This window comes from Procambarus clarkii, chromosome 15, assembly GCF_040958095.1.
Source record: "Procambarus clarkii isolate CNS0578487 chromosome 15, FALCON_Pclarkii_2.0, whole genome shotgun sequence".
In the NCBI taxonomy this organism is placed as follows: domain Eukaryota; kingdom Metazoa; phylum Arthropoda; class Malacostraca; order Decapoda; family Cambaridae; genus Procambarus; species Procambarus clarkii.
Window position 1 is genome coordinate 47,155,831 of NC_091164.1, and position 15,335 is coordinate 47,171,165.

At 41.6% G+C, this 15,335-nt stretch overlaps 1 protein-coding gene across 1 annotated transcript in view; it reads right to left on the reverse strand.

The window, feature by feature from the left end:
• LOC138365091 (golgin subfamily A member 6-like protein 1) overlaps positions 1-15,335 on the reverse strand; it is a 187,344-nt gene that overhangs the window by 165,162 nt on the left and 6,847 nt on the right. Inside the window, exons 4-5 of the mRNA XM_069325202.1 lie at positions 4,178-4,401; positions 275-1,274 (exon numbers count right to left, since the gene is read on the reverse strand). Coding sequence (XP_069181303.1) covers positions 275-1,274; positions 4,178-4,401 — 1,224 coding nt within the window. The remainder of the gene's footprint in view (positions 1-274; positions 1,275-4,177; positions 4,402-15,335) is intronic.

Sequence of the window (15,335 nt, forward strand, 5' to 3'; positions counted from 1 at the left end):
TCATTCGGTGTGTCTATCATGGTCTGACTTTCAATCACACATTCATACACACATTCACACACACATTCATACTCACATTCATACACACATTCATACACACATTCACACACACATTCATACACACATTCACACACACATTCATACACACTTTCATACACACATTCATACACACATTCACACACACAGCACTCCTTCTTACTCCCTGAGAAGTAAGGCAAACGAAGCAGGAAGGCGGAAGGAGAGTGAAGGTCAGAAGTGAACTAGCACAGTTTACCTTATGGACAGCTCACTGACATTCCTCTTGCACTTCTCGTGTTCCTCTTCCATCAAGCTACTCTTTTCTGCCATTTTGTTCTTCTCCTCTTGAGTACTTCTGAGCTGCTGTGCCTGTCTGTCTTTTTCACTCTGTAGAGCCGTGTTTCCAACCCGTAACTTACTGGCCTCTTCTTCAATGACGGAGAGTTGCTCTTCAATAAGTCTTTTCTCCACTTCAGTCTTTCTGATTGTTTCTTCTTTTTCTTCCTTCAGAACAACGTTTGCTGTTTGAAGGACCCTGACCTGTTCCTCCAGGAGTGAGAGTTGCTCTTCAACAAGTCTTTTCTCTCCTACTATGTTATTATTTAACTCTTGCAGCTGTTGTGTCTCTCGCTCTAGCTCACTGACCCTCGTCAACGCCGTCTTGACCCTCTCCTGGGCTCGGGTCTCCGCAAGCTCCAGCTGTAGGTTCTTCGTCTTGACCAGCCTTGAGTCCTCCTCCACTTGACGAATGTCAGCCATTAGTCGACGATTTGCCTCCTCTGCTATGCGAACATCGTTCTTAGTCTTCCTGTTTTCTTCCTTGACCAGCCTCGAATCCTCCTCCGCTTGACGGATCTCTTCCTTGACCAGCCTCGAGTCCTCCTCTACTTGACGGATCAGGGACTTTAATTGAATATTTTCCTCCTGAACAAGGCGCACTTCGTTCTTAGTCTTCATGTTATCCTCCTTGACCAGCCTCGAGTCCTCCTCCACTTGACGGATCTCCTCCTTGACCAGCCTCGAGTCCTCCTCCACTAGACGGATCTGGGACTTTAATAGCACAATCTCCTCCTGAGCAATGTGCACTTCGTTCTTAGTCTTCCTGTTGTCCTCCTCGAGCAATTGATTCGCTGTATATAGGCGAGTATTTTCTTCCTTCAGCTTGAGGTTGTCAGCTTGGTGAGCCTTGTTGAGGCACTCCAGCTGGTCCAGAGTGTCCAGGAGGCGGCGGGTGGCGTTCTCCCTCTCCTTCACACCTGCCAACACATCAAATATTAAGCTATATTTCTTGTAAATATAAATTCACATTTTTGTATATATTAGATTTAAATACTGAAGGATATAGCATCATCCGTGATATTGCTCCTGATCTTACCGCTGAATGTCCAGCCACTCATTAAACACTTTTACTTGTATGTAATTGGCAACATTTTATTATGTTAACCTCTTCATGAAGCACACACCTGGCCAAACTGTGCACTCCAGGCCTTGAAGTACGCTCCAAGCCCTGAATTACACTTCAGACCCGGAAGTACACTCCACACCCTGACGTACACGCAGGCATGGAAGTACACTCCACTCCGGACCTGAAATACACTCCAGACCATGAAGTACACTCCAGACCATTAAGTACACTCCAGACCATGAAGTACACTCCAGGCCCAAGAGTGCATTCCAAACCCTGAAATACACTTCAGGCCCTAAAGTACATTTATATCCCTGAAGTACACTCCATGCTCTGACGTACACTCCAGATCCTGAAATACACATTAGACCATGGAGTACAATCCAAGGCCTTAAGTAAACTTCAGAATTTAAAAAACACTCCAGGCTCATAATTACACTAGAAACCCTGAAGAACGCTACAGACCGTGAAGTACACTCCAGACCCTGAAGTACATTCCACAGCTTGAAGTACGCTTCAAGGGGCCTGACAGCTGAGTGGACAGCGCTTCAGATTCGTAGTCCTGAAGTTTCGGGTTTGATCCGCAGTGGAGGCTGAAACAAAATGGGCAGAGTTTCTTTCACCCTGATGCCCCTGTTACCTAGCAGTAAATAGGTACCTGGGAGTTAGAAAGCTGCTACGGGCTGTTTCCTGGGGGTGTATAACAAAAAAGTAGGCCTGGTCGAGGACCGGGCCGCGGGGAGGCTAAGTCCCGAAATCCTCTCAAGACATCCGCAAGATAACGCTAAAGATCCTGAAGCAAAGTCCAAGCCATGAAGAACACTCCATTCCCGTAAGAAATCTCCAGGCATTAAAGAACACTCCAGACCCTGAAGTACACTCCAGGCCCTGAAGTACACTCTAGGCCCTGAAGAACACTCAGGTACCTGAAGTAAACTTCAGACCCTGACGTACAATCCAGGACGTGAAATACATTTCAGACACTGAAGTACACCCCAGGCCCTGAAGTATACTCCAGGCCCTGAAGTACACTCCAGGCCCAGAATTACTTTCAAAGTTCGGCATACAATTAAGGTCCTGAAGCATACTCAAAGTCCTAATGTTTGCTGTAAGACCCAAAGTACACTCCAGACCCTGAAGTACACGTTCAGACCTCGAAAAACGCTAAAAACTCCGTAGTACACACCAGGCCTTAGGAACACTTCAGGACCTAAATTACTCTACTCCCTGAAGTGCACTCCATATCCTGAAGTGCATTCAGACCATGAAGTACGCTCCAGAAGTTCCATAACAAAAATATGCAAATATATCATGGTTTATTACTATTATGACATCAATAAATGAATTTAGGAAAAAATGCTCTTTCTACAAATTTGTAGAAACATAAACTCTACATATAAGTTGTAAGTTTCATGTAAACTGAACATAAAATGAAAGAGTTATAGGAACCTTTATGTTACTAGAAAAAATCAGTTAAAAATTAAGTCTAAGGTGCTGCCATCTGTGGCTGAGATTGACATCAACCAATTTCCTGGCACCGTTGGCACCCTTAGAGATAGGCTTACGTGCATTCAGGTGTATAAGTTTCATGCAAATCGCCCGATAAACAAATAAGAAAAAAATATAAAAAAATTTACTACATTTTTTTGGATAAAACTAATTATTAAATATTTTTTTATATGCTATTGTGATCATAGACATGATTTCAGTTGACACTTGTGTTTGATGTTAATTTTTGACCATTTTGGAAAAATTTTGACACATATTTCAATATTTTTTCTCCCTTCCTATTTAAGCTACAATGCTGAGACTTGGACCAGATGAAACCCTTTTCATATACAACTCGTCAAAAAAGTTTGATTGAAATCGAACTAGTTTTTATTTATTGCATATTTTTGGACTGATGCCCCCTTAAAGCTCGAAGAACACACTAGGCCCAGAAGTACACTCAAGGACGTGAAGGACATTTCAGACCCTAACGTGCACTCCAGGCTCTGAAGTATACTCCAGACCCTGAAGTACACTTCATGATCTGAGGTCCACTCTTGGCATTGAAGTACACTCCAGGATATAAATTGCACTAAAGACCATGAAGAATATTCCAGACCATGAAGAATATTCCAGACCCTGAAAGACACTCCAGACCATGAAGAATATTCCGGACCCTGAAAGACACTCCAGACCATGAAGAATATTCCGGACCCTGAAAGACACTCCAGACCATGAAGAATATTTCAGACCCTGAAAGACACTCCAGACCATGAAGAATATTCCGGACCCTGAAAGACACTCCAGACCATGAAGAATATTCCGGACCCTGAAAGACACTCCAGACCATGAAGAATATTCCAGACCATGAAGAATATTCCAGACCCTGAAAGACACTCCAGACCATGAAGAATATTCCAGACACTGAAAGACACTCCAGACCATGAAGAATATTCCGGACCCTGAAAGACACTCCAGACCATGAAGAATATTTCAGACCATGAAGAATATTCCAGACCCTGAAAGACACTCCAGACCATGAAGAATATTCCAGACCCTGAAAGACACTCCAGACCATGAAGAATATTCCAGACCCTGAAAGACACTCCAGACCATAAAGAACACTACAGAATCTGAAGTACAATCAAGGATGTGAAGAACACTTCAAACCCTGATGTATGCTCCAGGCCCAGAAGTACACTTCAGACTCTTAAGCACACTGCAGGACCGGAGGTACACTTTAGACCTTAAAGTACTAATTATTACTTGAAGCACACTCCATGCCTTGAAGTACACTCCAGGATCTGAAGTACACTCCAGGATCTGAAGTACACTCCAGGCCCTCAAGTACACTCCAGGCCTTGAAGAACCCTCCAATATCTGAAGTACATTCCAGGCCATGAAGTACAATCCAGGTACTACAGAACACCCCCAATTCCTGAAATGCAAACCATGAAGAACTCTCCAGACCCTGAAGCGAACTGCAGGCCCTGAAAAACACTCCAGATTTTGAAGTATTTATAAAGATATGAAGTACACTTCAGACCCTGAAGTACAAAACAAGCCTTAAAGTAACCTCCATGCCCTGAAGTATACGACATGACGAAATGTACACTCCAAGCATACCAATACACTCCAGACCCTAAACTACACTACCCAGCAAAAAAATTTAGGTTTTAGGTTGCCAGTACGTGTGGAGTGGTAAATTGGTTGCCACAAGTTACTACACAGAGTTATGTAAAACATATTTGAGACCTTGTGGCAACCTTAAATAATGCATAAAAGTCGTTTCTACTATTTATGATATATATAGGAACAAAATATATAGAAAATATTATTAGAAATTAAACATGAGCGTAATAGAGGTTAGTTCAAAATTTTTATTCATTACGTTATTTTTACGTTATTAATGCAAAATCCGTTGTGGTGGTGGTTGTTGTTTGTGGTTGATGGTAGTGGTAGTAGATGGTTATGGTTGGTGACAGTGTTGGTAGATGGTTGTGGTTGGTGGCAGTGTTGGTAGATGGTTGTGGGTGGTGGCAGTGTTGGTAGATGGTTGAGTTTGGTGGCAATGTTGGTAGATGATGTGGTTGGTGGCAGTGTTGGTAGATGGTTGAGTTTGGTGGCAGTGTTGGTAGATGGTGGTGGTTGGTAGCAGTGTTGGTAGATGATTGTGGTTGGTATCAGTGATGGTAGATGATTGTGGTTGGTATCAGTGATGGTAGATGGCTGTGGATAGTGGCACTGTTGGTAGATGGTGGTCGTTGGTAGCTGTGTTAGTAGATATTGGTAGCAGTGTTGGTAGATGGTGGTCGTTGGTAGCTGTGTTAGTAGATATTGGTAGCAGTGTTGGTAGATGGTGGTCGTTGGTAGCTGTGTTAGTAGATATTGGTGGCAGTGTTGGTAGCTGTGTTAGTAGATATTGGTGGCAGTGTTGGTAGATGGTGGTAGTTGATGGCAGTGTTAGTAGATGGTTGTGGTTAGTGGCAGTGTTGGTAGATGGGTATTTTTGGCGGCAGTGGTAGTTGATGGTTGTGGTTGACGTGGCAGTGGTAGTTGATGTTTGTGGTTGGTGGTAGTGGTGGTTGATGGTTTTGGTTGAAGGCAGTGGTGGTTGATGGTTGAGTTTGGTGGCAGTTATGGTTCCTGGTTGTTGTTGGTAGCTGTGGTGGTTCATGGCTGTGGCTGGGGGCAGTGTGGTTTTTGTTTGTGGGTGGTGGCATTGGGGTTAGATGATTGTGGTTGATGGTTGTGGTTGGTGAGAGTGGTTGTTGGCAGTGATGGCTGATGGATGTGGTTGGTGGCAATGGTAGTTGATTGTTGTAGTTGGCAATAGTGGTGGTTGAAGGTTGTGGTTAGTGGCAGAGTTGGTTGAATGTTGTGGTTGAAGGCAGTGGTCGTTGATAAATGTTGCTGGTGGCAGAGGTGGTTGATTGTTATGGTTCGTTACAGTGGTGGTTGATTGTTGTGGTTTGTGGCAGTGGTGGTAGATAGTTGTGGTTGGTGCCAGTAGTTGTTGATGGCTGTGCCAGTTGTAGGTGATTGGCCTGATTGGTGGCAATGGTTGGTAATGGTTGTAGTTGGTGGCAGTTGTGGTTGATTTTTTTATTGGTAGCAGTTGTAGTTGAAGGTAGTGATTGGTGAATGTGACACTTGCTGGCCATGGTTAGTTGCAGTGGTGGTTGATAGTTGTTGTTGGTGGCAGTGGTTGTTGTTGTTGGTTGTGCTTGGTGGTTGTTGTTGGTTCTTGTTGGTGTTGATTGAGGTTGGCGGTGGCATCGGTTGTTGATGGTGGTAGTTGTTAGTGGTTGATGTTTGTGGTAGTAGTTGTTGGTGATTGTTGTTAGAATAAGCTTTTGGTCGTGGTTGTGGTACTGTTGGTGGTATTCGTTGTTGATGGTTGTTGAGTTGGGTGGTTGTGGTTGGTGGCAGTGATGGGTTTTGTTGGTGGTTGGTGGCAGTGTTGGTAGATGGTTGTTGTTTGTGGCAGGGGAAGTTGATGGTTGTTATTGACGTGGAAGTGCAAGTTGATGGTTGTGGTTTGTGGCTGTGGTGGTTAATGGTTGTGGTTAGTGTCAATGGTGGTTGATTGTTGTGGTTGGTGCCAGTAGTGGTTCCTGCCGGTGGTGGGTGGCAGTGGTTGTTCCTGCCTGTGGTGGGTGGCTGTGGTGGTTTTAGTTGGTGGGTGGTGGCAGTGGGGATAGATGGTTGAGGTTGAGGGATGTGGTTGATAATGGTTGTGGTTGGTGGCAATGGTGGTTGATTGTTGCTGTTGGTAGTAGTTGAGGTTTAAGGTTGTGCTAAGTGGCAGTGGTGGTTGATTGTTGTGGCTGTGGGCAGTGATGGTTGATAATTGTTGCTAGTGGCAGTGGTGGTGATGGTTTTGGTTCATTGCTGTGGTGGTTGAATGTTGTGGTTTGTGTCAATGGTAGTTGATAGTTGTGGTTGGTTGCAGTGTTGGTTCATGGTTCGGGGGCAGTGGTTGTTGGTTGGGAATGGTGCCAGTGGTTCTTAATAGTTGTGATTATAACCAATGGTGGTTGGTTTCGGATGGTGCTAGTGGTTGTTGATAGTTGTAGTTAGAGCAAATGGTGGTTGACGATTGTGATTGGTGTCAGTGCTTGGTGGTGGTTGTGGTTGGAGGCAACAGTGATTGATGTTTGTGGTTGGTTGCAGGAATGGTTGTGGTTGATAACAATGGTGGTTGTGGTTGGAGGCAGCAGTGGATGATGGTTATGGTTGGTGTCAGTGGTGCTGTGGCTGGTGGCAGTGGTAGTAGATGGTTGTGGCATTGGTGGTTGATGGTTGTGGTAGTGGTGGTTGATTATTGTGGCAGTGGTGATTGGTGGCAATTGTGGTTGATGGCTCTGATTGGTTGCAATGGTTGGTAACGATTGTGGTTGGTGGCAGTGGTGGTTGATTTTTGTGTCTGGCAGTAGTGATGGTTAAAGGTAGTGGTTGATGAAAGTGGTGGCTGATGGTTATAGTCATTGGCAGTGGTGGTTGTGGTATACCACTGACAGTGGTATATATATATATATATATATATATATATATATATATATATATATATATATATATATATATATATATATATATATATATAAGGGGGTACCACCTCTGGTGCAATTATAGGGACCCACAGCCTCAGAGAAGGGAACACAGAGCATTCAGGGAAAAACATGCCATTTAACTCTGAATACGTAAGAGTGTTCGCTTCTCCTACCACAACCCCTCTTTTTTTATGGTGTACACTTTATTATGCAAGTTATACAATTACATATCTGATTTTATACAAAAAATTAACATTAAGAGGACACAAAAAAAAAGGTTTGCTTCCTAGAGGCTGTAAATTTCCTCGAACTCCTCCGACGCCGGGCAGGAACCGAGGATGCAGCGAGCATTCCCCCTCTGGATCGCGACACTGAGGCGCTGAAAGAGAAAACTTGCTGCTCTAGGGGCTCTTGTGGTGTCAATGAGCTTGGAACCAAGATCCTTGAGAAACCTTCTTGCACTCTCTCCCCATGGGCCTAGGGTCTCAGACCCTATTGGAACGAAGTTGTACCGATGATCTAATTGCCTGTACTTGGCTGACTTGTCTCTTTCTCTGCGTGTTGCCGCGGCTCCTGCTGTGCCGGCAGAGAGGTTGATGTATGTGGTTGCCAGGGTGGATACACAAGTATAGTCCCATGCCAACTGTCTGCCACCCTTCCACGGTCGTAGTGTGATTCCGTCTGGTCGGCCGGCAAAGCTAACAGAGTCACGGTTCAGTAGGTTGCGGGGCTCTCTCTCTGTTGGACACTGAGCAAAGGCAAGGCTTCTTTTGATGATGTCATTGACTTCGTCGTGTCTAGTGTGCCAACCACCAGATTTTCCACAGTGCAGGCCATGCAATCCATATTCGTCAGCATCTGCCTCGCCGCAAATACACCTATGAACAGTGTGGATAGGGGCAGCAAGACGGAGAGCGACTGCAATACGGAGCTCCTGCGGATCAAGACGTGTGCCTGTCGCAGACATAGGGACTGCCAAAAGGAAGTCCCATGCATGGGGAGCCTGCACAGCTGTGAGGCGTGCACGATCACTGGGGGTTGTTGCTGCCTCCAGCAAAACTGTGGCTACTTTGTCTACAATGGAGCTGTCCCAACTGGATTGTTTCTTGGCTTTCGGCTTGGCTGGTCTGAGTGCTGGGTCTGCCATGGCACCCCATTTCGTGTCGCATTCTGTGTAGTGGGGGTCCTGTATCCCCGCTACATCACTCAGGGTGTCAGGTAGAATTTCCTTAACCAGGTCATCTGATGCTGAGGAGGAAGACAGGAAGGCTGGGACAGCAATTTGGGTGGCGGTGCGGGCACCCAAGCCACCGAGCCTAACAGGAAGAGTGGCTTGTTTCCACTGGCATTCGTTGAGGGAGAGGTTAACAACTTTTTCCAGCATGGTCTTCAGTAAGAGGTCATACTCCTCAAGTTTCGGCTGTCGTAAGACGGGGCGCACCTCAGAAAGTAGGTTAGCCTCGGAAGGGATAGGCATTTGGTGAGGAGATAAAAAGCATAGTGGGCGTCGATGTCACCTATCCTGTCTTCCATCCTCCTAAGATCTGCGATTTTCTTGTCAAGGATCTCCTCAATGGCGTTAGACCCGAGGGGAGCTGCAAGGAGGGTGCTGTTCTCGGCTCTAATGACATGGGCTCCAGGCAAGGCAGACCTTATTCTAGCTACGATGTCTGGGTTGGAGGAGACTACTTCACACTTGGAAGGGTTCAAGACGAGACCCAGGCTTACTTCTTGCTCCCTTATTTTCCTGATATCTGCCAAGAGGTGGTCTACGGTGCCAGCTATAGTGCCATCATCCAAAAACACGATGTTGAACTCACTGGCCAAGCTTTCGGTGATTTCTTTTAAGACTAAGCAGAAAAGAAGGGGAGCAGGAGGATCACCTTGCTGAACACCTTCACATGACCAGATTTCATGTTCACCAAAGAGCAGTTTTGACTCGCCACTGTAGCACGATAGTATGAACGGGTAGAGGGGCCGGAAATGGTGATGTACGGCACAAAGTACTGCAATAGCTAATACATAATGAAATAAATTTGCCTACATATATATATATATATATATATATATATATATATATATATATATATATATATATATATATATATATATATATATATATATATATATATATATATGTCGTACCTAGTAGCCAGAATGCACTTTTTGGACTACTATGCAAGGTCCGATTTGCCTAATAAGCCAAGTTTTCTTGAATTAATATGTTTTCTCTAATTTTTTTCTTATGAAATGATAAAGCTACCCATTTCATTTTGTATGAGGTCAATTTTTTTTTATTGGAGTTAAAATTAACATAGATATATGACCGAACCTAACCAGCCCTACCTAACCTAACCTAACCTATCTTTATAGGTTAGGTTAGGTTAGGTAGCTGAAAAAGTTAGGTTAGGTTAGGTTAGGTAGGTTAGGCCGTCGAAAAACAATTAATTCATGAAAAGTTGGCTTATTAGGCAAATCGGGCCTTGCATAGTAGGCTGAGAAGTGCGTTCTGGCTACTAGGTACGACATATATATATATATATATATATATATATATATATATATATATATATATATATATATATATATATATATATATATATATATATATATATATATGTATATATATATATATATATATATATATATATATATATATATATATATATATATATATATATATATATATATATATATATGTCGTACCTAGTAGCCAGAACGCACTTCTCAGCCTACTATGCAAGGCCCGATTTGCCTAATAAGCCAAGTTTTCATGAATTAATTGTTTTTCGACTACCTAACCTACCTAACCTAACCTAACCTAACTTTTTCGGCTACCTAACCAAACCTAACCTATAAAGATAGGTTAGGTTAGGTTAGGTAGGGTTGGTTAGGTTCGGTCATATATCTACGTTAATTTTAACTCCAATAAAAAAAAATTGACCTCATACATAATGAAATGGGTAGCTTTATCATTTCATAAGAAAAAAATTAGAAAAAATATATTAATTCAGGAAAACTTAGCTTATTAAGCAAATCGGGCCTTGAATAGTAGGCTGAGAAGTGAGTTCTGGCTACTAGGTACGACATATATATATATATATATATATATATATTATTAAATATGACCGAAAAAGTAAGATTAATAATTCTAACACGAATTTTCTCTATCTTTCGTACATTTCTTTTCACTGTTGGTGGTAATTCAAAAATCAATTCTCCAAAATTCATTTTTATTTCTAGTCTGACGCGACACTTGAGCGCGTTTCGTAAAACTTAATACATTTTCAAAGACTTTAGTTTACACATACACAACTGAATAAAACTTACACATCTCCGATTTGTTTATATCTACATTTGAGTGAGGTGGATGGGGTGAGGTGGTATTTAATAGGGTATTAAATTCATCAACACAAGATAGAACACGAAACAATAGGAATTGAATAGAAGTGATTGTAGAAAGCCTATTGGTCCATATTTCTTGATGCTTCTATATTGGAGCGGAGTCTTGAGGTGGGTAGAATATAGTTGTGCATTAATTGGCTGTTGATTGCTGGTGTTGACTTCTTAATGTGTAGTGCCTCGCAAACGTCAAGCCGCCTGCTATCGCTGTATCTATCGATGATTTCTGTGTTGTTTACTAGGATTTCTCTGGCGATGGTTTGGTTGTGGGAAGAGATTATATGTTCCTTAATGGAGCCCTGTTGCTTATGCATCGTTAAACGCCTAGAAAGAGATGTTGTTGTCTTGCTTATATACTGGGTTTTTTGGAGCTTACAGTCCCCAAGAGGGCATTTGAAGGCATAGACGACGTTGGTCTCTTTTAAAGCGTTCTGCTTTGTGTCTGGAGAGTTTCTCATGAGTAGGCTGGCCGTTTTTCTGGTTTTATAGTAAATCGTCGGTTATATCCTCTGATTTTTGGCTGTAGGGATAACGTTTCTATTAACAATATCTTTTAGGACCCTTTCCTCCGTTTTATGAGCTGTGGAAAAGAAGTTCCTGTAAAATAGTCTAATAGGGGGTATAGGTGTTCTGTTAGTTGTCTCTTCAGAGGTTGCATGGCGTTTCACTTTCCTTCTTATGACGTCTTCGACGAAACCATTGGAGAAGCCATTGTTGACTAGGACCTGCCTTACCCTACAGAGTTCTTCGTCGACTTGCTTCCATTCTGAGCTGTGGCTGAGAGCACGGTCGACATATGCGTTAACAACACTCCTCTTGTACCTGTCAGGGCAGTCGCTGTTGGCATTTAGGCACATTCCTATGTTCGTTTCCTTAGTGTAGACTGCAGTGTGGAAACCTCCGCTCTTTTCCATGACTGTTACATCTAAAAAGGGCAGCTTCCCATCCTTTTCCATCTCGTAAGTGAAACGCAGCACGGAACTCTGCTCAAATGCCTCCTTCAGCTCCTGCAGATGTCTGACATCAGGTACCTGTGTAAAAATGTCGTCAACATACCTGCAGTATATGGCCGGTTTTAAGTTCGTGTCGACTAAGACTTTTTGCTCGATGGTACCCATGTAGAAGTTTGCAAACAGGACACCTAGGGGAGAACCCATGGCGACCCAATCTACTTGCTTATACATGTGCCCATCCGGGCTCAAGAAGGGTGCCTCTTTAGTACCAGAAAATATCCTAAGGAAACTACTCCAAGCTTGTACTAAAGAGGCACCCTTCTTGAGCCCGGATGGGCACATGTATAAGCAAGTAGATGGGGTTGCCATGGGTTCTCCCCTAGGTGTCCTGTTTGCAAACTTATACATGGGAACCATCGAACAAAAAGTCTTAGTCGACATGAACTTGAAACCGGCCATATACTGCAGGTATGTTGACGACATTTTTACACAGGTACCTGATGTCAGACATCTGCAGGAGCTGAAGGAGGCATTTGAGCAGAGTTCCGTGCTGCGTTTCACTTACGAGATGGAAAAGGATGGGAAGCTGCCCTTTCTAGATGTAACAGTCATGGAAAAGAGCGGAGGTTTCCACACTGCAGTCTACACTAAGGAAATGAACATAGGAATGGGCCTAAATGCCAACAGCGACTGCCCAGACAGGTACAAGAGGAGTGTTGTTAACGCATATGTCGACCGTGCTCTCAGCCACAGCTCAGAATGGAAGCAAGTCGACGAAGAACTCTGTAGGGTAAGGCAGGTCCTAGTCAACAACGGCTTCTCCAATGGTTTCGTCGAAGACGTCATAAGAAGGAAAGTGAAACGCCATGCAACCTCTGAAGAGACAACTAACAGAACACCTATACCCCCTATTAGACTATTTTACAGGAACTTCTTTTCCACAGCTCATAAAACGGAGGAAAGGGTCCTAAAAGATATTGTTAATAGAAACGTTATCCCTACAGACAAAAATCAGAGGATATAACCGACGATTTACTATAAAACCAGAAAAACGACCAGCCTACTCATGAGAAACTCTCCAGACACAAAGCAGAACGCTTTAAAAGAGACCAACGTCGTCTATGCCTTCAAATGCCCTCTTGGGGACTGTAAGCTCCAAAAAACCCAGTATATAGGCAAGACAACAACATCTCTTTCTAGGCATTTAACGATGCATAAGCAACAGGGCTCCATTAAGGAACATATAATCTCTTCCCACAACCAAATCATCGCCAGAGAAATCCTAGTAAACAACACAGAAATCATCGATAGATACAGCGATAGCAGGCGGCTTGACGTTTGCGAGGCACTACACATTAAGAAGTCAACACCAGCAATCAACAGCCAATTAATGCACAACTATATTCTACCCACCTCAAGACTCTGCTCCAATATAGAAGCATCAAGAAATATGGACCAATAGGCTTTCTACAATCACTTCTATTCAATACCCATTGTTTCGTGTTCTGTCTTGTGTTGATGAATTTAATACCCTATTAAATACCACCTCACCCCATCCACCTCACTCAAATGTAGATATAAACAAATCGGTGATGTGTAAGTTCTATTCAGTTGTATATGTGTATACTAAATCTTTGAAAATGTAATAAGTTTTACGAAACGCGCTCAAGTGTCGCGTCAGACTAGAAATAAAAATGAATTTTGGAGAATTGATTTTTGAATTACCACCAACAGTGAAAAGAAATGTACGAAAGATAGAGAAAATTCGTGTTAGAATTATTAATCTTACTTTTTCGGTCATATTTAATAATATATATATATATATATATATATATATATATATATATATATATATATATATATATATATATATATATATATATATATATATATATATATATATATATATATATACGCTGAACTGTAATGTAAATCCTGACCTTAAAAGCTTCATTGAAGGTTGTAACAGAACCCATGAGCACCATACCAGAAACAAATACCTTTTTGATATTCCAAGAGTACGACCTAATCAAACTAGAAATGCTCTACAAATCAAGGGACCCAGAATGTGGAATGACCTTCCCAATCATGTACCTCTGACTATCAATCATGTAATGAGTGTACCTCTATCAACCAGTTTAAGATAAAAACTAAGCACTACCTAATTAACTCCCTGTTACCTACCTTAACCCTATAATGTCAACCCATGTCTGCTATTTTTAAACATTGCTGTTTGTCGACCAAATTGTATTTTTTGCTGTTTTTCTGCCATGTTCTCCCCTTTTTTATTTTTACATTTTCTCAACACATTTTATACTTTAATCTCAATTAGTATTAAGTTTTAGTCTTTAGTGTTTTTCATGCCTGAAACGCTTTACATAATGGTGACTTTAGGCTTTGTATGTACTAGCTCTATCTATAAATTCATTAATATTTGTATCGCACCTTGTATGTATGTACTTTACCTGAATAAACATTGAATTTGAATTTGATGATCAAAAAGCTAAGATTAATAACTCTAACTCAATTCAGTTAGAATTGTTAAGAAATAATATTAAATTCATTCACAGAAACATACTGTAGCCTGTCACTAAGGTAAGATTGAAGGTATTGCAGGAAGTGACATCTGACCCAATAATATTGTAGTTTAAGAACGAGGTTATTGTGGTTAACAGTGTCAAAACCTTAAGTAGGTCGTGAAATATCCCAACAAGGTACTCATTATTATCAAGAGCAGCATGTATCAAGTTCATACTAATCCGTGCATCATTGATGTTTTTGGGGGGTCTGAAGCCATATTGGCAAGAGCATATTGTGTTTAGATACATACGAGTAAAGTTGCTTGTATACTAACTTTAAAATATTTTAAAGACAAGGTTGGTTGGATTAATATTGGTCTGTAATTTTTTGACATCAGTGAGATCAAAACTTTTAGGGACTGGGCTAACTTTTTTTTTTTAATATCAGGAAAGGTGTGGAGTTCAAGTGATTTGTAGCAGAGCAATGCAATGGCTGTAGCATAAAATCAAGAGGCTTTTTTGTACGTTACAGTTTGTATCTCAGTTAGGGCACCTGACTTGTTTTAAGAGAAAGGATAATATCATTAACATCAGAGGTATTAGTGGGAGTTATATAATATTGATATAAGAGACAGTATATTTACCAGGTAAACTCAGGTAAATATATTGTTGAAGTTTAATGTCATGTTTTAAGTTCTAAATTAGCTGAGTGAGGTAGCACCAGGTCGTAACTAAATAATAAACAGATATTCAGTAATTCATATCCAGAGTATGACTAATATGTTCTCCAGTGTTGATTCAGGGTAATATCAATGCCAGAGTCAGATTAATATAACTGCCAGAGTCATGCTAATACATGTACAAGAAAATATACTCACCTAGTTGTAGTGTAGTCACCTAGTTGTATTTAAGGAGGTTGACATTTAAAATTCAAAATTTATTCTTTGAGAAAGATTTAAAAAACACACACACACACATATATATATATATATATATA